The 21291-nt window shown below is 50.3% G+C and overlaps 1 protein-coding gene across 1 annotated transcript in view; it reads left to right on the top strand.

Annotated features, from left to right (window-relative positions):
* The window catches only part of GALNT18 (polypeptide N-acetylgalactosaminyltransferase 18), a 347432-nt gene that overhangs the window by 151484 nt on the left and 174657 nt on the right, over positions 1–21291 (top strand). Inside the window, exon 2 of the mRNA XM_029207628.1 lies at positions 14321–14513. Coding sequence (XP_029063461.1) covers positions 14321–14513 — 193 coding nt within the window. The remainder of the gene's footprint in view (positions 1–14320; positions 14514–21291) is intronic.

Here is a 21291-nt window from a genome sequence, read left to right as displayed (position 1 = left end):
TAGCCCAAGTCTGCCCAGTGTGACAGACTGACCCAGGAGGAAAAGTCACCACCTCCCACCCAACTCCCCAACCAGGCAGATCTGTCTTGATACAGAGGCCCTCACACAGTGGCACTGGTCTCCCCCACTCCCGTGTGGCTTCCCCGACTTCCCTTCCTCTCCTGACCTTAGCAGGAATGGGGTGAGGAGCAGAAAGCCGAGGCCGGCCTTCCTCGGGCGTCCCAAGGCACCCCACCCCAGGGTACCAGCGGGCTCTGTGTCCTCTCGTCCTGTTAGGGAGGATGGAGGAGGCTTGTGTTCTAAGTGACTCTGCGGACCTGACCCTGGTGAGGAAGATGAGAAAGCGATGAATAACCACTTCATAAGCTCTCCACTGTTTGCTTGTAATTCTATCCCGGCAGCCAGCATAGTACCTGCCCATAGCTACAGCAACAATTACCAGTGATTATATAGCACACAGAATGTGACAGCCCCACATTAATTTATTCAGTCCCCACAAGGGAGAGGTATTATGATTATCCCCATTTTTCCACGTTAGAAAACTGAGGCACAGAGAGGTTAAGGGACTTGTGCCAGGTCACACAGCCAGCGAGGAGTGAAGCCAAGTTCCAGACTCCAGCAGTGTGTCTCAGAGGTCTGATACTTCACTTCCAGACTAGGCTACCTCTGCACAGCTGCATCTCGATGCAATTTGTTGAGTACGTGAATTAACTTTGATTTATAACTCCAAATGCATAGGGTTTAATTTCCAGCTCTCTGTGGGTACCCAGAAAGGCAGGGCAAGCCCATGTGTCTTTTTCAGTGTGCCAGGGCCTACAAGGGAGCTTCTTTCTAAGCCACCCATCCGGAGGAAAGGGCATTAGAACTGGGTGCATCTCCTTCCCGAAGAGAAGGACATGCTCGTGGATCCATGAGAGGCTGTGCATCCCAGTGCCCTCTCTGGTCACTCACCAACCTTGAGGTATGGCATGGAGGTAGAACCTCAGTGCCCTAAGGTCTCTGAGCAGAGCTTTCATCCTCAGATCTGAGCCTGAGAAACTCGGGCCTCCCAGGAAGTCTGTCTTGCCCCCTCGTGATCCTTTCCTGGAGTAGGAACAGGCTTTATCATGCACTTTGAAAATCCATTTGAACAGCAAATGCTCATGATTATGGAGGTGCCTGAAGAAAGTTCAGACCCTGTGGATAATCCTGAGACACACTGAAGTGGCCTTGTCTGACCTCGTACATGAGGCGTGAGGGTGGATGCTTTTCAAGGCCCCTGGCTGACAGAGATAGATAAGTGTGGGACCCCCTATTCACCGTGTCCCGGACATGTAGACTTCCTTTGTCTGAAGCCCTTGCTTATTTTGTCTGGCTGAACGCCGGGCCCACCTCCTTCCTTTGCCTCAGGTGCCCATGCAGCACGACTGGGTTGGTAAATTAAGAATTTGCCACATGGAAAGGACTAATTTTTCCCTCTTTCAAAGTCACAGGCATGACGGGTTTTTTTGCACACATTCCGCTGGACACATGCTGCATCCATAATACAGAGCGTTAAGACATCATAAGGGTTTTCACATCTTTCATGTGATAAATATTTTTACCGTCATGCTCGAGAAATGGATTTTGTTTGAAATGGCCTGTTTCCTTTGATGGCTTCTTTGACGTGGATTCAAAGCCTTTCCTGGTCCTGCAGGAGCCTGGGGTTGGGAGGGCCTGTTTGTTAACTTTTTTCGAAGGACAAATCCACTTTCCCTCACTGAAATACAGCTGTGGCTGCCTGGGCTGGGAGATATACGACCGAGGACAGCAATGAAAAGATGTCCAGGGAGCCAACAGCTCCTGGGAGTGGTGGTGCTTGGCCCTGGGGTGCCCACAGCCCAGGTACCTGGGAGCCTGTGAGCAGACCCCCCCAGGCCCTGGCTGCGACTACTCCCTTCTCCACTGTAAACTGCACTTAAAGATTCAGATGTGGCTGTTGAACCAGAGTGGAGTTTTTACAAGTGTTCTTCTATCATCTTTGAAATGACACCTTTTTAATGGTCTGCCTCCATGCGGTGAGCAGCCCCTTGGGACTAGAGGAATCTGCTTTCCGGACAAGCCTTTGTGGGCTGCTGTGACTATGTGTGTGTGAGCATACAGCTGGTGATAACTGAGCAAAACAGGAGCTCTGATCTCCTCTGGGAGCCTGGTTAATAGTCCTGGGATCTGGTGATTAATATCCTCTCCCTCCACACCTGCAGAGCACCTCTCACCTCCCTGCCAGCCTGACGTATAGGTTGCAGGTGCATCTGCCGATCTAGACCCGGGCACCAGTCTTGGTGAGGTGTGTCTGAGGGAGGATTTGCTGGTTTGTCCAAGGCTCGGGCTCTGGGGTTTGGCTTCCTCAGAGGTACTGGAAAGACTTGGCGGTCAAGCAGGTTGTCTGTCCCCAGAGCTGCTTTGCAGAAATCCTCATGGGTGGTGGAGATGCACTGAGCAGGGAATGAGGGCATTCAGGGGCTTGGTCTACTTTTCTGGTCCAAGAATCAGCAGCTACCGAGCTGTGTGACCTCGGGCGAGTCATTTAACCTCTCTGGACCTTGGTTTGTTTATTTAAAAAATAAAAAATTTGAACTAGAGGCTTAAGGGTACCATTGAACATTCTGCTCCTAAGTGGAAACCACCAGTTCCTGTATGAGCTGAACCACCTTAGAATCACATTTGAGAACATGAAAGTGTCTTATAGAGCAGGGGGTCCCCAACCCCTGGGCTGCGGACCGGTAGCGGTCTGCTGCCTGTTAGGAACCGGGCCGTACAGCAGGAGGGGAGTGGCGGGTGGTCCAGCGAGTGAAGCTTCATTTGCTGCCCCCCATCGCTCCCCACCGCTCGTGTTACCTCCTGAACCAACACCTCCCCACCCCCTCCACTGTCCGTGGAAAAATTGTCTTCCACGAAACTGGTCCCTGGTGCCGAAAAGGTTGGGGACTGCTGTTATAGAGCATTTCATCCCACCCTCTTATGTTTACCCAGAAGAAAACTGAGGCCTAAAGAGAGGAAGCGACTTGCCCGTTCACAGAGTGAATGAGCTGCAGAGCCAGGGCTAGAAGGAGGCCTGTGATTCCAGTCACCTCTACAGCCTGGTTCTCAGAGCGAGGCCCCTCCAGTAGCCTCAGCATCCCCTGGGAATTTGTTAGAAATGCACATTCTCAGGCCTCACCCTAGACCTCCTGCGGAATCAGAAACTCTGGGAGGGGGGCCCAGCATGATCCTTGATTGAACAAGCCCTCTGGGTAAGTCTGATGCCTGTTAACGTTTGGGAGCCACTGCAAGACAGCATGTGGCTGTCCCTTTAAGACCAGAAGAAAGACACTGGAAACCGGCAGGCTTCCCTGGAGAGGCTGAGACTGGAGGGGAAAGGGTAGAGTAATATTACAGAGGAAGGGACACACTCTTCCCAGCTGACCTCAGGCTGTAGATTTCCCAAAGCAAGGACCCTCCTGTAGCCTGTCCCGGCACCTAAGAGCTGCAGCTGTCGCAGGCGTCTGAAGTTGGTCTGGGTTGCCGGCTGCCGTGCTGCAAAGGACTACATTTCTTTCTCACTGTCGAGTCCAGCTGTTCCCATCTGTGCATCTGTGCCCGGAGAAGCATGCCACTTTAACATCAACAGGGTCACCAGCTAGTTCGTTCCAAGAAATCGATGTGTGGAAACAGTGTTTTATGTGTGAATGGTGAAGTGTATATTTAGAAGTCTGGGTGCTCAGCTCCAGGCTGACAGCTCTCAGGAAAAAAAAAAAGATGGTATGTGCTTCAGAGTTCATTATATCTCCTAGGCAGAAATCTAGGTTTAAAGGGTTGCTTTAAAGTAGCACATAATGGCACCTATAAATCCCGGTTCCTGAGGTACGTACATTTGTCACTCCCTAAAATGACTTTTTCACATGTTCTTTATGTGGTTGGCTCTAGAGCATAAAAACTTGGACCTTTACTAGCAGCTTTCATTCTGCATAATTTCTAATCAAGTCCCTTTCCATTTCCGTGAGTGTGTGTGTGCACACGCTGAGCTCTGGCTATCCCTACCTGCCCAGCTGTCTCAGCTGTGAGCTTAGCCACACCCAGGCCCAGAACCCACCCTGTGCAGGGGGGAGAGGGCACGGTAGTCCCAGGCTGGCAAGGGAGCAGGTGTGAGATGTATCTGGCTGCGAGAGGCCATCACAGAGTATCTGGAGTGAGCTCACAGAGTCGGACGAATTCCTGTTCCTTGCCTGCCATGTCAGCCCAGAATGGAATGACTGTGCTTCTCCCTAGACCCCTGACTCCTTCTCTAGTTTCTTGCTAGGACCTGCCGCCCTTCCTGAGTCCTAGCCTTTTCTCATCCTTGCCAGCCCCTGCCAGGGCGCCTGACTCCTCTGTCCTCTGTCCCAGCCACGCCCAGGGTCCTGTTCTCAGTGACTTGAACATCCAGGATCGTAACTACCTTTGTCCTTTCAGGCTGGGGCTGGATTAGGTGGGCTAGCGTTGTGTCCCATGAGGCCAGTACCTGGGCAATCAGAGTGCGCTGTCATGGAACGAGGCAGAGAGCTGATTCAGAGCCAGTGTCCTGGAGGCAGGTGCTATTGACCAGCAGGCAGATCCTAGCTAACGCTTTCACCCAGCTTACAAGGCGCCGGGCACTGTTCTGAGTGGACACAGGTTCACTCCTCGTTCCTCTCTACGACCCAACAAGGCAGGTATTGTTATCCTATTTACTAGTGAGGAGACTGAGGCACAGAGCTGTTATGACCTGGCCGTCTAGTAGATGCAGTAGCCAGGAGCCACAGCGTGTGCTACCCCAGGGGCCAAATCTGACCTGCTGCCTGCTGTAGAAATACTCTTCCGGGAACAAAGCCACCCCCACTCATTTACATATCACCTATGGCTGCTTTCCAGAGATAGGGCAGAGTTGAGTAGTTGTAACCAAGACCCTGAGACCTGCAAACCTAAAATATTCACTGCTGGTCCTTTACAGAAAAGGTTTGCCCATCTCTGCGGTATATCATACTGCTTCTCATGACTCCCATGAAATTGAATGCAGATTGTTTTATGTATGTACCAGTGGGCAATTTTTCAGATTCTCAGATGAGAAACCCCCCCAAGACAATAGAACTGCAGCTTTAGGGAGTTTGGAGAGCCAGAGTTTTGGGCAACCAACTGCCAACACCAATTCAAAGCACAGCAGCAGAGGCAGGGCCAGCGGTGAGACGGGGACAGTTCAGTCAGAGCTGGTGGGAAGGAAGCAGAGAGGCAGGAGGGTGATTGCTGCAGTACCTGCCTCACCCCATCCAGGCTCTCGTTCGTTGTTCAGTAGCTGGTGTATGAGGGACGCAGGGCTAAGGTGGCTTCAAGGTCATGGACGAGACCCCTCCACAGCTCACGGCCACCTGCTGTCCTCATGTGCACCCGCTCCTTTGTAGAACCTGGCTGGCAGCCCTGCCCTGATTGCCTGTGTGTATCCCCTCGTGCAGTCCCAGTGCAGTGTCAGGGAGGAGAGAGCCGCTGTGCTGAGAGCTGGTGAATGGTCAGCTCTCGACAAACGTGAGCTGTTTTTCCTTTGCGTCTTAGGGTTCCAACCCTGAGAGCAGAGTATTAGAATTGCGCCTTTATAAATAGCAAACCCCACAATGATGGAACTCTTACTGGGGTAGGCAGAATAATGTGCCCCTCACAAAGATCTGTACATCCTAATCTCTGGAACCTGTGAATATGTTTCCTGACATAGCATGGGGAGTTAAGGTTGCAGATGGAATTACGGGTGTTAATCCGTTGACCTTAAAATAGGGAGAGTGTTCAGGATCATCCAGGTGGGCCCGTTGTAATCATGGGGTCCTTAAAAGTGGCAGAGAAGATCAGAAGAGGTCAGATGGATGCCACACGAGAAGGACTTAACCCACTGTTGTTGGCACTGACCGTGAAGTAAGAGGGTCATGGGCCAAGGAAAGTAGGTGGCCTCTAGAAGCTGGAAAGGAGGAGGATTCAAGAGTTCTCCTCTAGAACATCCAGAAAGGAACACAGACCTGCCAATACCTTGATTTTATCTCAGAGAGACCCTGTCAGACCCTTGACCTCCAGAACTGCAAGATAATAAACTTGTGTTTTAAGTCACTAAATTTGTGGTCATTTGTTACGGCAGCAACAGGGAACTACTCCACTTACCAGGAGTCTGACAGTTTGCTAAGCACTTTACTGGTGCCACCAACTCACCTAATCTTTGCGGTGAGTGAGAAGTATTATTATCCTCATCAAATAGATGAGCCAGCCGAGGTTCAGAGAGATTGACAAAGGTCGCATAGCCGGTCAAGGGCAGAGCTGACTTTAGACCACCTGCAGGAGGCTGCCCTTCGCCGTGCAGGCCTGACCCTGCCTAGGAGGGAGGCATTCTGAGGAAGCTGCTTTTCTTTCCCCGCGGTGCTCTTCAGGTGCCAGAGGAAGGTCTTCCGGATTTGTCTTTGCCGAGATGAATGAAGTTGTTAACGCAGGTGATTTGAATGGCGTGGGACCTGAGGCTGTCTGTCAGAGCTCGTTTCTTCCGATTATCTCCAAGCCCTTTCCTGCCAGATCCCAATTCTTTCTCTTAGCAGTTCTCTTAGTTTTCTCTTTCGGGAAGAGAAAGTCTAATTGTAGGGGCTGCTGGCAAAAGACCTTCAGCTTGTGTCCTAATGCACGCCTAGAAGTGGAGAGGGGGGAAGATCCTCAACTCAACAGAATACTTCGCTTCTTTGCTAGTAGGGCTCTTAGCACATAAAACATCTGAAAATTTCCCCTTAGGAGCCCAAGTACAAGGGGAGGCGTAATGTCTTGCTTTTCGAGGTATAAGAAAAGCATCACGATGATGTGCTCAAGTCCTCCTTTTTCTCTCTAATGGAACACAAACACTGGGTCTCTCTCACAGACTGGGAAACGGGGTTTTGCCCAGTGTTGGAGGTGAGGGTCGACTGAGGCCTCCTGCCTCTCAGGACCACCTGCTTCCCACAGGCTCTCGGTGCCTCACTCTGGCTGGGACAGGCCGAGGGGCCCCACTTTGGACCGGGGTCTGATGGAAGAGAAGGGAGGTGGACACACATCCCGGGCCGTGGAAGTGGCACGGCCGACCGACGGCAAGCAGAGACTAGCCGCTGTTGTGCTGGGGTGAACCACCCCCTGTGTGGTGGTGTGAATCCTGCCTCACGAGCACTGCTCCGATGAACTGGCTTTGATGCTCTGCAGACGCGGCTGCCTGGGCTTCTCGGGCTGGCGGGGCCCAGGCATCAGGCTCTTTAGTGAGAAGAGTGGTCCCTTATCATCAGCGGGAAGCCAGCAGGCAGGTGATACAAACGTACATTTCGGGATATTCAATTAGCCCTTTTCCTTTTAACCCCAAATAAAGCATGCAACAAGACATCTCAAGAACGGAAGAAAACTTTTCTAAAAACCATTGAATTGTACTTTTGAAAAGGGCGAATTTTATGGTATGTATATTGCACCCCAATAAAGCTGTTAAAAAAAATAAAAGGAATGGAAGGAAAGGCAACAGCCTTTATGAATTCTTATCTGGGATATTCAGCACTGGTGGCTCCATTATTTAATGCTTAGCCTTCATCCTTCCAAAAGCTGACTCACAGTGGCTCTCCCCAGCAGCCTGGCAGTCTGTTCCTGTCTCACAGTAAAGGAAATGGAGACTTGCAGGGCTGGGCTGTGGAGCTTGTCCAGAAACAATGAAGAGCAGACCCAGTTGTGGGGTGAGAGGAGGTCCCCAGGACACTCCTGGAGGCGGACCAGGAGACAGGACAGTCTGTGCCTGTCCCCCGGATGAACTTAGACCTAAGGCCCCGGTGCACATGGCAGGCAGTTACCTGGGACACCGGCCTGGCTGTCCTGCTTCCTCCCACCTCCCTGCTCCTGGGCTCTGGATCTCACCACCAAACACCACAGCTTCAGAAACCAGAATAGCACTGGCTGCAGGGCAGAGTGAGGCCCCCCTCCCCAGCCACCCTCAAAGCCTTCTTAGCTCTGCCTGAAAGAGGGGCATGTAGGAAACCGAGAAAAACCATAAGAAACAAGAGGGCTCCACTGCTTTCCTGGGGTAATAGTCCTAAAGGCGCCCATACACAGGGACCAGAAGCAGAGCTGCCACTTCCAGTGAGCACACAGTCCAGCGTGGGCAGAGGGCTAATGGTCCTCAGCCATGTGAGCCACGTCCTAAGTGGCTCTGTCCCCTCGGTAGAGCTTGGCCAGTCCTGCTGTCCAGCCCCAAATCACTTTGAACTCCAGCAACAATCATGCAATGGAGCCCCTTCTGTTGCTATTTTAGGATTCATCCTAAAATCCAAGGGCAGAGCCAGGTGCTGGGTTTTTGCTTTGGGAGAGGTCTGGGCTACAGCCTCTCCTGCAGCTCCTCCAAAAAAGTCACCAGCACCTGAGTTTCCACTGAAGTGCATGACAGGAGCTGACAAAATGGCTCAGCTTCAAAAGGTGGGGATCTCCAGGAACGTGGCCCTAGAGAGGACAGGTGGTCAGAAGTGGGTGGCACTGGGCAGCATCACAATGTCTGTTTCACTCCCAAACCCATTTTCTTACCACTCCATTGTGCGGCCTCATCACTGCCCAGACTCTGGAGCAAAAGCAGCTGGGCGAGCCCCCGTGCGGGCTGCTCTCTGAAACAGCTGCCCTCATGCAGGTACTCCTGCTTTCAGCACAGCGGCTTCGGGAGCCTCACAGGCTTGGCTGGGTCTCCAGACATGCTCATCGTGCCTGCCTGGTGAGCCTGGGCTCGGTGCTCAGCTCTGCGGCCTTGGGTGCATTAACTGCTCAAAGCTTCGCAAGCTCCTTTCCTGCCCCACTTCCCTCCTGTCTCCGTGAATTAGCATGGAAGCTGTCAGGACCTGAATCGGTAATTCTCTGCTCTCATTAGTGGGCTGCATGTCAAGCACTGTGGGTGTATCTCTGAGACCATATTGTGGCATTTCCTGGATGCCCTCTGTGATCACTGGCAGAACTTTCTGGAAAACAGGTCATACACAGTGACGCCCAGGCACTCACATGGGGAACGGATGAGCTGAGTGAAAGGTCTCCAGAAACCCATAATTCTTTCTCACAGGGGCCTCCGAGGAAGGGCTCGAGCAAGTAATGGTCAAATTGTACTTATCCAGCCAGACACAGACGCTAACCAATGTGCATGAACGGGGCTCCTGGGTGGGCCGGGCATACACCTTTCAGTTGCTGGCTGGTGGAAAGATCTGGATCATTCCAAGAAAAGGGCCAGAGCAGCTGGGGTTAGAGGGCCACCCAGAGGGACTCTGGGAAGCAGCTGTTTACCAGCGCTGTGAAGGTATCTCAGTGGTTTAACAACTGCTGTGAACCAGTGCAGGCCAACTGAGCAGCCTCCCGGGACCTGAAGTTTTTCCAGTCCTCAAGCCAGACAGTGTATCTCGCCCATGACATGGAGGCGGGGCTGCCGTCAGGAGTATGGTTTCAACGTTAAGTTCTTTTACATCTCTGACCTGCAGTTTCCTCTCATCTATGATGGGAATGATAGAACCTATATCACAGGGCCACTGCGATGGCCTGGCCTCACCACCTGGCAGGGCCAGTGCAATGGAATTGGGGTACAGTGTACGAGGGGATCAGCTCCGGGGGCAAAGGTTTTGCAGCAAACACCCAAGATTAGTCTGTAGTCCCCTCCTCAGTGGACCTCAAATAATTTTTGAGTGGCACTTTGCCACTTTGGACAGTACCTTTGGTGATGGTTAGTAGGTGGCACTTTGGCATACGTGCTTGTAGGTTCATAAACTATTTCCAAATCATGTGGCCAATCTGGGGCCTTTCAGACTTACAGTCTGCACTGTTGTTCTTCCTTCCCCATCCACAGGCTGTCCCAGGCCTGCTGGGGCCCTGACAGCTCTGGTTCTTGTTCTCCAGTTTCTGCTCTGTAGAGCCATCTGTCCAGAGGCTGAGAGAGACAGTTGGCCATGGGAAGTCCCGAGCAGAGAGGGGCATAGCATGGCAGTGTCTCTCCAGCCGATGGGTTTCCTGAGGCCCCACTGGGGCACACTTCCTGCTCACACCACGTGGTTGTTTGTGGTGAGTCAGGGAAGGCAGAGGAATAGCTCCCCTGCCTGGGCGTTACACAGGTGCCGCTTGAGCCCCATGTGTGGCTGTCTGGTGAAATGGCCCTTCACTGTTCCCTCTCAGCCTCTTCTCCCTAGGACACAGACAAGCACCAGGGCTGGGTGAAGAATGGGCTGGGACCACAGCCCCTGTGCTGTTCTAAGGATCCTCCAAACACTGGCTCGGCCGCCGGACTGAGTTCACTGTGCCCTGCTCATCTGTGCCATGAATGACCTCTTCCCTTGGGCGCCCTCAGCCCCCTGCATAGACACCTCTCTCTGGTCACCCCCTCAGTTGGTCAGGCATGGCCGAGTAGGACTGAACCCCAGCAGGGGCCACAGCCTGCATCTGCTTCTGGGGGCGGGTCTCATCCCTGGATGAGAGACATCCGTGGGTCTGGCCCCTCACCAGATGTGTCCAGACTCCCCTGGCCCCCTGCAGAGGACCCAGCCAAGGCTCTTGCCTGGGGCCTCTTTACAGCTCCAACTACGTCAGACACGGTCCTCCTTGTAGGTCTGCTTTCTTAGTGGAGAGTGAGGGGAGTTGGGTCTAGGACTGGTTAAGGGGAGGCCACTCTTTGTAGACATGGAAACCCTTCATCTGGGGGCTACACAACAGCAGCATCTTCCAGAGCTGGGACCTCAGGGCAAGGCCATTCCTCTTTGTAATCTGAACTCAAGAAGTGTCAGTGGAAGAGCACCGCGGTGGGCTGTGAGGCTGTGTGGGTCCTTAGCCGCTGATGCCCACTGAGCTAACATTTATTATGTGCCAGGCACTGTGCTAAGCTCCTTACATGGACCAGCTCATTGAATACACTCCAACAGCCTATGAAGAAGGTACTTTTAGTATCCATTCCACTTTCCAGATGAGGAACGAAAGTGCAGATAAGCTAGACTAAACTGGCAAATGGTCGAGCTGGAGTATGGATTCTGTCTCTACAGCCAGTGCTCGTAAGGAAACAAAATGAATGGATTAGCAGAGGCAAAGCCTCCTTACCTAAGAGATGTCACATGTAAGGTGTAGAGCAGGGGGTCAGTATACTTTTTCTTAAAGGGCCAGAAAGTACATATTTTCCACTTTGCAAGCCATATGGTCTCTGTCATACCCAGTCTGCCTTTGTAGCTCTAAAGCAGCTATAGCTAACACGTAAGCAAGTGAATGTGATGTGTTCCAATAAAGCTTTATTGACATAATAGATGGTGGGCCAGATTTGGCCCTCAGACCATAGTTTGCCACCCCTGATGCAGAGGAAAGCTTCAATGCCCTTGACAAACTGGGTGACCTCAGATTAGTCATTTAACATCTTCATCTTTGGCTTCCTCTTGTCTAATAACTAACCACTATGGGGTACTTATTAACTGATTTGTTTTAAAATGATGCACTGAGCCCCTTGTAAGAGCCACGTACTGTGCTGGGAGCCAAAGATACAGCAGGGAACAAGACAGAGGTCGTCCTGTTCTCATGGAGTCCACACCTGTGAGCATGACAGAGATAACCTTGGGTAAGGACATCAGCTAGCACCGTGCTTCGCTCAGGCAGAAATTCAACAAATATACCTCTTCCCATTGTCACGCCCCAGACTCATTATTCAGGACCCACTGCTTTCAAGTTTGTTGTCATTTGTACCCATACTGAGTAAAAAGGCAGGAGCATGTGGTGGAACCCAGGACTTTAATATGTTTATAATCCATTTTTATGAAACACTGGCCTAATTGTGAATTATAATTTTTTCATTAACTGATCTCATTTTACTTGGTAATATCCATTTAGGTATGTGCGAGCAGTAAAACTCCATTTCTGTTAAATATTATATGATTCAGTTGATTCACTGATTTAGATTATTACTACCCCCCATTCCAAATGAGTGAGTCATCCATCTTTTGAGAGATAACAAGGACCTTCAGGATCAGGCGAGCCCCGTGTTGCCCTTCAAGCGTACCTAGTTGGGGGGCCAAAGGCAGCCTGAGTTCTGGGATGGAGTTTTGAGTAGCACCACAGTCCTAAAAGCTCTTGCTTTGTCATAGAAATGCACATGTAGTTTGCATTTTACTCTTTAATACGTCCTAATATGTTTAACATATCTGAGTATCCTTCTGTATCTTTAAGGAAAATTGGTAACTGAGATGATAGGTCATGTTTGTCTTTGGGATTCACCTCTATCCAGCCCTTTGCTCTGTAGAGGCAGTGCGGCTTCGTGGTTAGGACTACTGCCTCGGGGGACAGACATCCTGAGATTGCACCTCAGCTACTGCACTTCCTTCTGAGTGAACTGGGGCAAGTTTCCCATCCTCTCTGTGCCTCACCTTCATTATCTGTAAAATGGAGCCAGTAGTACTTCCCACCTGGTAGGGTGAGTTGAGTCGATATGTGAAAAATGCTTATAGCAGAGCCTGACTCATGGTAAACACTCAGCAAGTGCTAGCCGTGATAGTTATCCCAGGAGTTACACGGATCTCCAGTTTGGGGTATGTCCCAAGGACACAGCCCCCGAAGAGGAGAGGTGCATACACATTTTCACCTAGCACCTGCGAGTCCCAGCTCCATTTACAGAAGTTTTGGCATCTCTCTGACTAAGGTCTCCGGCATCGGCGTGCTCGCTCTGCTTTCAGAATCTTCGGCTCTCTAATTTGCAGGGAGCTACAACGGCTCCCTTCTGTCCATGACACCCTCTGTGCCTCCAGTGATGGGGGCTTCCTCCCTCTGCAGCACCCCTTCCTAGGTGCTGGAAGGGTCCCCCTCTTACTCCTATAGGCCTCCTCCGCTTCCCAGACTGGCTCTTCCAAGAGTCCGTCAGGAGGAAGTGGTGCTAAGAGCTGTGGTCGGCAGCTCTGAGCTCTCCAACCTTGAAGACCATGGAACCCTAGCCCCTGGCCTGTCTCGGCCTGTACCTTTAAGTTACCTGGCATAGGTGTGCATGCACCTACTGGCTCCATACAGACAGCTGAGGGGACTTTGGCAAGTGTGCCAAGCCTGCCTCTCCTGTTCCTAACGCCCCTTCTGCTTCCTCCTGGTCCCTGTCTCATTCCAGGCTCCCAACTGTCTCTTACATCATGTTTATGAGCATGGAAGGCGCCGTCCAGTGACCTTGGCATCTCTATCCAGTTTTTCTGATTGCTGACCTTGAATGGTGGGCTTGACTACCCGTCCCTGGGAACGAATTCCATAGTCTTGACCTGTCAGCCTATGTCCTGGCAAGACCTACCCATTATCGCCATAAAAGAAGGACTTAAATGACCCTCCAGGCTCCTCTTGCTATAGCAACCCTGATTACCATTTGTTGTGCACTTATTCTGAGACAAGTGTTTTATACACATGATTGTATGTAATCCTCACAGATCTTGGGGGTGGTGGGTGGGTATTATTATTCCCACATTACAGGTGGGGAAATCAAGGCGTCAAGAGGTTGAGTGTTTGCTTGTGGTCATGTAACCAGTGAATGGTGGAGCAGGGATTTATTTGAATCCAAGCCTCTGCTCTTAAAAGTAATAATGCCTCTTCCATTTTGCTTGGAAGCTTCCAGGAAAACGATGAGCTCTTCTTGACCTGGTGTGAGCACTGCCCCTCCACAAAGTCTACCAGGGATCCAATGAGCAGTGCCCAGAGTGCGTGGAGGTTTGGGGATGGTATGGCTGTCCCCTGTGCCAATGATTCCCTGTCCCGGTGGGCAGAGCCTGAGGCAGCAGGAGGCAGTCTGGCCGAGGGTCCTTGCAGCCAGGTGAATGTTGTACGATGGGACCAGGAAACTCACAGCAGGACCAGACAGTGGAGACAGAGGTGGACTGGCAAGAACTGGGCAGGGGAGCAGATGCCCAGCTCGGGGACCTGGGTGTGGGACAGGTTCAGAGCTGGCATGGAATGGGGGTGCGATCTGGGGAAAGAGAAGCAGAAGTCCCATTCGTGGGCTGGGACCGGCATCTCTGATGAGAAGGCAGACTGGGAAAGGAAAATGTTCTAACTTAAAGCCATGGGGCATCAGGATCACACCCATCGGCTTCCCAGCAGACCCTGTTGGGTATATTTCTATATCCGTTGCGCTAGTGGTTGTTGGGTGGGTGAATGGATGTATGGATGGATAAATGAGTTTGTGGAAGCATGAAGATTCTAGTCTCCCTTCCCCCACCCCCAAAGTTGGGGCTAAGATTGTTTTACCCAAGGCAATGGTGAGGAAGGGAAAGGGGTTGTCATGGCATATGCAGGGGTGTGCTCTGACCCACTGTCTCCTTATCCCTTCTTTCTCCAGAGGCCCCCGCGAAACCTGAGGAGGCAGAGGCTGAGCCCTTCACAGACTCCTCTCTGTTTGCACACTGGGGCCAGGAGCTCAGCCCCGAAGGCCGGCGTGTGGCCCTGAAGCAGTTCCAGTACTACGGCTACAATGCCTACCTCAGTGACCGCCTACCCCTCGACCGGCCCTTGCCTGACCTCAGACCCAGTGGGTGAGCAGAGTCAGTGGCCGGGCCCTTGTTGACCTGCAGGTGGGGAGGTGGGGTCACCACAGTGCTGGGGACAGAGCTAGGACTTGGTGTCTGGACTCCTGGGTCTCTTCCTGGCTTCAGCCAGGGTCTGCCCACTTGGCCTGCATCAGGCAAGTCACTCTCTCCCTACTCCCCCAGCCTCAGTTTCTCCATCTGCTAAGCAGGGGGAAGGCTTTCTTCCATTAGAAATTTGAAGGATTAATAACCTAATTTAATCCTTAAGGGAACGAGAATCATCTGGCATTCCTGTTAATAAGTCATTTTAACCCAATCAGTGCGTTTTTATGAACAATTATTTTTTTCTGTAAATTAGTTTTTTAAAGTACATCCATCTTCTGAGGCTAACAAGTCATTACACCCAACAGAGAAGTCTGTCTTGACTTCTCTCTTCGTTACAGAAGATGTTCCTTTAAGGTTCAGTTAGAATTTTTATTACTCCTAATTATTAAAAATGTGGGCATGTACCATAGCTGAGAAAATCTCATTAACTTTTGTGAGCTCCCCACCAACACCTTCTTTTCCCCACTTTCCCCTTATTTTTAAAATTTTCTTAAAAGCTGCAAACCACAGTGAGCTTATATCTGGAGTTTTCAGGAAAGATCTTGCTGCTGGGCTTGGGGGCTATATTCTTTGGGAAGGAGAGTTCAGTTCAGTTTCATAGACATTTATTGAGCACCTGATGTATGCCGTTTAGTTGGATGTGGTTTTTCTTGGCCCAGGAGAACTTGGCTGGGCTCTAGAGATGAAAGAGCAGCTGAGGATCTACAAAGGGAGAGAAGAGTATATGTTCATTTAAAGGGTATTTATTGAGCACTTACTATGTGCCAGAATAGTCTAGACCCAGAGATAGAGCAGTGAACAAAACAGACAGGAATCCTTACCCTCGGGGAGCTTGTGTTCTGTTCTAGTTAGGTGAGGACAGATAATAAACAAAGCAAAGTCACCTATGTAGCAAGTACTGTTGGGAAATGTAGTAGTAAGTACTGTGGGGAAATGTAAGGTGGAAGAGGGAGATTGGAACAGCCTGGAATAGGAGGAGGGGTTGAATTTTTAATGAGATGGTCAGAGAAGGCCTCACTAAGAAGGTGACATTTGAGCAAAGACCTAGAGGAGATGAGGAAGTGAGCCATGTGGATACTCAGAGGAATAACTTTCTGGACAGAGGGACCAGCATGTGCAAAGTTCCTGAGGTCAACATGTGCCTGGCATGTTTGAAGAAAAGGAAGGAGGTCCCTGTGGCTGGAACAGAGCAAACTAGAAGGCAGTAGCTGGAGATGAGATCAGAGGGGCAACAGGAAGCAGATCAAATCGGGGTGAGGGGTTGGTAGTTCTCAAACTTGGCTACACATTCAACTCCTCTGGGAGTTTTAAAATAATCCTGATACCAGGCTCTACCCTAGACCAATTGGGCAAGAGTTTCCAGAGGTGGAACTCAGTGCCCATGTTGTTTAGAGTTCTCAGGTGATTGCCATGCACAGCCCAGGTTAAGAATTGCAGAGAAGGGCTCTGTTAACTGTTGCAAGGTATGTGACTTTTACCCTGTGAGGGGCTCCATGGGAAGAGAGCCGCATGAAGAGAGACACAGGGTGAGGTCTGGAAGTGTCCCGAGCTCAGGAGCTTCTGTCCCTGTGGAGTTGGGGGTGCATCGCCCTCCCAATATGTGGATGTGCTCACCAACCTGGATCCTCTCTGAATTCCATATTTTAAGGATCTTTATGGAGGCATCATTACGTAGGCATGATTGATTATTAACTCATTTTCCAGCCTCTCCCCTCTCTCCAGAGAATGGGGGGTAGGACTGAAAGTTCCAAACTTCTAATCATGGCTTGGTCTTTCTGGTGACCAGCCCTCATTCAGGAGCCTGCCAAGAATCTTCCTCATTAGATCAAAAGATACTCCTACCTGGGCAGAAGACCTAAATAGACATTTCTCCGAAGAAGACATACAGATGGCCAACAGGCACATGAAAAGATGCTCAACATCACTAATCATTAGAGAAATGCAAACCAAAACTATAATGAGGTATCACCTCAGACCAGTCAGGATGGCCACCATCAAAAAGTCTATAAATAACAAATGCTGGAGAGGGTGTGGAGAAAAGGGAACCCTCCTACACTACTGGTGGGAATGTAAATTGGTGCAGCCACTATGAAGAACAGTATGGAGGGTCCTTAAAGAACTAAAAATAGAACTACCATGTGACCCAGCAATCCCACTCCTGGGCATACATCTGGAAAAGATGAAAACTCGAATTCAAAAAGATACATGCATCCTGATGTTCATAGCAGCACTATTTACGGTAGTCAAGTAATGGAAGCAATCTAAATGTCCATCGACAGATGAATGGATAAATAAGATGTGGTGTGTGTATATATATCTCTACACACACATATATATATAAATGAAGTAATGCCATTTGCAGCAACATGGATGGACCTAGAGATTATCATACTAAGTGAAGTAAGTCAGAGAAAGACAGATATCATATGATATCACTTGTATGTGAAATCTAAAAAAAAAAACAAATGAAGTTATTTATAAAACAGAAATAGGTTCACAGACATAGAAAACAAACGTATGGTTACCAAAGGGGAAAGAGGGGGGAGGGATAAATTAGGAGTTTAGGATTAACAAATACACACTACTATATATAAAATAGATAAACAACAAGGGCCTACTGTATAGCACAGGGAACTATATTCAATATCTTATAATAACCTATAATGGAAAAGAATCTGAAAAAGAATAGATATATACATATATGTATAATTGAGTCACTTTACTGTATACCTGAAACTAACACAACATTGTAAATCAACTATAATTCAATAAAAAGTTATCTGTTTTGAGAAAAAAAGAGATACTCCGATCACCCAGGAAATTCTAAAGGATTTGGGACCTCTGTGTCAGACACTCCTTTCACTCAGTAAATTACAAAGGATTTAGGGGCTATGGGTCAAAGACTAAATAAATATTGTCAGGAACTGGAGGCAGAGATCAATATACGTATTTCTTACTATTTCATAGTATCATTATTAGTCTCCATTTTACACAAGAGGAAACTGAGGCGCAGAGAGATTATGTAATCTGCCCAAGGTCACTAGTGGCAGAACTGGGATTTGAACTCAGGCAATCTGGCAATAGAATTTGTGCTTGTAACCGTCACTGTGTTTCACTGCCGTGAGGTGTCCATTCGTGTCATTCTACTGGGGATGGGGCCTGCTTTAACAATGTATAGCATGGAGCTGATTGGCTTATCTGGTTCAGGAAGTGGAAAAATTGTTTTAGTGAAGCTCAAAGCTGTCATCAAGGTGTAGAGTGAAACCTCAGCGATGGCAAATGTTGGGATTTAGAGCAAGGTGGGTAGGGGTACAGGGAGCATCTGGAGAGGAAGCCCCATGCTAAGGACAGTCTCTAGAAGAATCACACCAGGTGTACCTTGCTTCAGTCCCAGCTCCTGTGCCTTTCCTCCTTTTACCTCCTGTTTGCCCTTGGGGATTTCTGCCCCTGGAGGCATCCTTGGATTCTGCACTATTCTTTTCTTTTTTCTTTTTTTTTTTTTTGCGGTACGCGGGCCTCTCACTGTTGTGACCTCTCCCGCTGCGGAGCACGGGCTCCGGACGCGCGGGCTCAGCGGCCATGGCTCACGGGCCCAGCCGCTCCGCGGCACGCGGGATCCTCCCAGACCGGGGCACGAACCTGCGTCCCCTGCATCGGCAGGCGGACTCTCAACCACTGCGCCACCAGGGAAGCCCTGCTCTTTGTATTCTTGACTTTGCCAAGTTCTAACCCTGATGCTATGCTCATTGGCTTCATTCCTGGACCAGAAAGTGGGTGTCCCAAATTCTTCCCTACCCTCCCTTCCATCACCTCTGGCTGGGCCCTTATTTTATCTCCTTTCTTGGTAATCTGACCACCTTGTCATCTGGCTGAGAGAGGGCCAAAGTGTGCTCAGCGCCTTATACACAGGGCAAGAGGTAACTAGAAGGAAAAAAATCCATCCGACTGGTTGCTAGGTAGGCTTCATTAGTTTATTCATCCAATAAATATTTATTGAGCACCAAGCGTGTGCCAGGTACCTAGTAAAGCGTCAGACAGAGAACCCTCAAGGAGCTTACACTGTAGTGGGATCCAGAGTGAAAGGTGATGGGATCAGAAGGCAAGTGATCAGAAAACTTGCAGAGGATCTCCTGCCTCCTTGGGAAGGAGTCATCCATGCAGGTCTCTGGTAAGTCAGGGACTGCACTTGACACCCACAGAAGCCCTGTCCTCCTGGGGCCTCTGCTCAGGGGAGCAGCACCTGGAGGTTGACGTCTGCAAGGAGCCTCCTTTTACCAGTTTTGGCCACTCTCCCCTGGAGATGGAAGTCATCTCAGGTGGCCTTGGCTTGAAGCAGGATTTCGGTTCTCCAACCAGAGGCTGAAGTTAGGCCGCGGCAGTGAGAACGCTGAACCCTAGCCATTAGACCACCAGGGACCAGTGGCCAGTGACAAGGCTCTGGCCCATCAGCTTTGTAGAAATAAATTTCTACAAAGAGACGGAAAGTAGTGAAACAAGTAAAGTGTTTATTGGGAGGAAAAAAGAGTACGTGTGAATAGGCACACACGGATGGACTCAGAGAGAGAGTAGCCCCCTCATGGTAGTTTGAATCACTTATATGGGGCATTTCTGCTGGGTTTCTCTTGGCAGTGATCTTGCTTTGCCTGGTTCTGAGTCCTTATTTGGTTTACATGAGGGTCGTCCTGTGTGCATGCACCCATCTCTTAGCCAAGATGGATTCTGGCGAAGAAGCCTATGAATAGGTTGACGTCACTCCCTTTTTGACCTTCAAGGATCTTTTCTGCGCATGTGTAGCCGGGAAGGTCTCCTTGACCTCAAGAATGAGACATATGTGGTCTCTACCTTTTATGTGGGCGGGACTCAGCTCCTCTCTCCCTCTGGCTGTTTTGGAGTATCTGTCCCCAGGGAACAAACTCCAGCTGCTCAGCCTGAGGCCCATCTATCTCCTGCCTCAGAAGGACATGCGAACTGGAAACGCCACAGTTTCATTAGCCTCCTCTGGGGTCTTTGATCCATGCAGAGAGAGGACGTATTTCCTCCGGGCACCAGGACACTTGGCTTTCGGGGAAGTCAAAGTGCCATTCATTCTTCCTGCATTATATTAATAAGAACAGAGCAGGCCCCTTGGCCATCCAGGTGGGAAGACCCAGGGGAGACAGGACAGTGGTTGCCTCTTCTGGTGAGCCTCCTAGACTTCACCCCACGTGAGGCCTTTGCCAGATCTGGACAGGGGTTTGCCTTCTTGCTTCCTGGGGTGAAAGACACAGGGGCCTCAGGATCAAAGGGGAGAAAGTCTGCATCTCAGTCTGCCTGGACTTTACTCCATCCCTCATGTCCCCAGCTACAAGCTCCAAACATCCCCATGGCTTTCTCTATGTCCCTCCTCCTGCCTCCCAGTGTCCCACCTGCCCCTTCTTATCTGTAGCCTCCAAAATAACCTCCCAGAGGCAAAAAGAGAAGAAGGGGAAGACAAGTCTTAATTGGGGTGTGGACTACATAGGTATATATATTTGTCAAAATGCATCGAACTACACACTTAAGATCTGTGCATTTCACTGCATATAAATTAAGCATCAACTTTTTGAAAAATTATGGTGTGAGAAAGAGATCAAGGAAGTCCTTTGCCTGTGGGATGGAGAGGGAGGATGGAGGAGACATCTTTAGGAAGGTCACTGAGAAAAGGGGTTGTGATTGTGGGGAAGGAGGATCATGGAGGGCTAAAGCAAGCTTGCCAGATCAGGACAGGAAGGTAAGGCTGGGCCTCCCACCCCAGTGATGGCGGGTGGGGTAGTTAGCACATTGGTACTCACCAGCTCCACAGCAGCCGGTGCCTGCCTCATTCTTTCCTGCAGGCAGTGGGTATTATTTCCATACAGGGGCCAGGAGATATAAGGGATGAGCCCTTGATCTAGTGGGCATTGGATATGGGTAGGAACAGGAGGGGCTCGTGGGCTCCGGCTTCAGGGCTGTCACATTGCCATGGCAACTCTATGGCCTACCTCTAAGGTAGCTCAGGGCAGAGCCTCCAGCAGGTATTGCTTCCTGCCTCTTGCTGGCAGATCCTCAGAGGCCCCTGAGCCATCAGTAACGATGTTGCCTTTCTCGCCAGCATCCGCTGAGGTCCACATCCCTCCCAGGAGTGAGGGTGGACTGGCTCTTGGGTTGACTGGTAGGTTAAGGCCTGGGGCTTGAGGCACAAGGGGCTGGTAAAGGGGATTGGACTATTTTCTGCAGCCCCAGGTAGGAGCAACTGGGGCAGATCCACACATACCCACCCACAAAGGAGCCCTGGGTCCTGAGCTGGAGAGACCCTGTGTGAACATCCAAGTGGAAAGAAGCAGGATGAGATTATAGAAGAGAAAGAATGCAGCCTGGAGTCAGGGCTCTGGGTCCCCCTAGGAGCAGGTTAGGGTCCATCCAAGGTGGCTGTGGACATTTGCTGCCACCACTATGAGGATGGTCACCAGGTTTGTGTGTATGGATCGGAGGGCCATGGGGTCTTCATGGTGCAACCTCTGGACAGACATCTGAGACCTCTGAACTTCGGGGGTCAACAGTGCTGTCTTCATGAGTGTGTATGGTAGGCAGGGTAATGGCCTCCCAAGGGCGTTCACATCTTGATCTCTGGAACCTGTGAATATGGGTGTTACACGACAAAGGAGAATTGAGGTTGCAGGTG

Source organism: Monodon monoceros, unplaced genomic scaffold (assembly GCF_005190385.1).
Source record: "Monodon monoceros isolate NGI ecotype Baffin Bay Population unplaced genomic scaffold, NGI_Narwhal_1 Super_Scaffold_7, whole genome shotgun sequence".
NCBI lineage: Eukaryota > Metazoa > Chordata > Mammalia > Artiodactyla > Monodontidae > Monodon > Monodon monoceros.
This window is presented reverse-complemented; position numbering and strand designations above follow the sequence as displayed.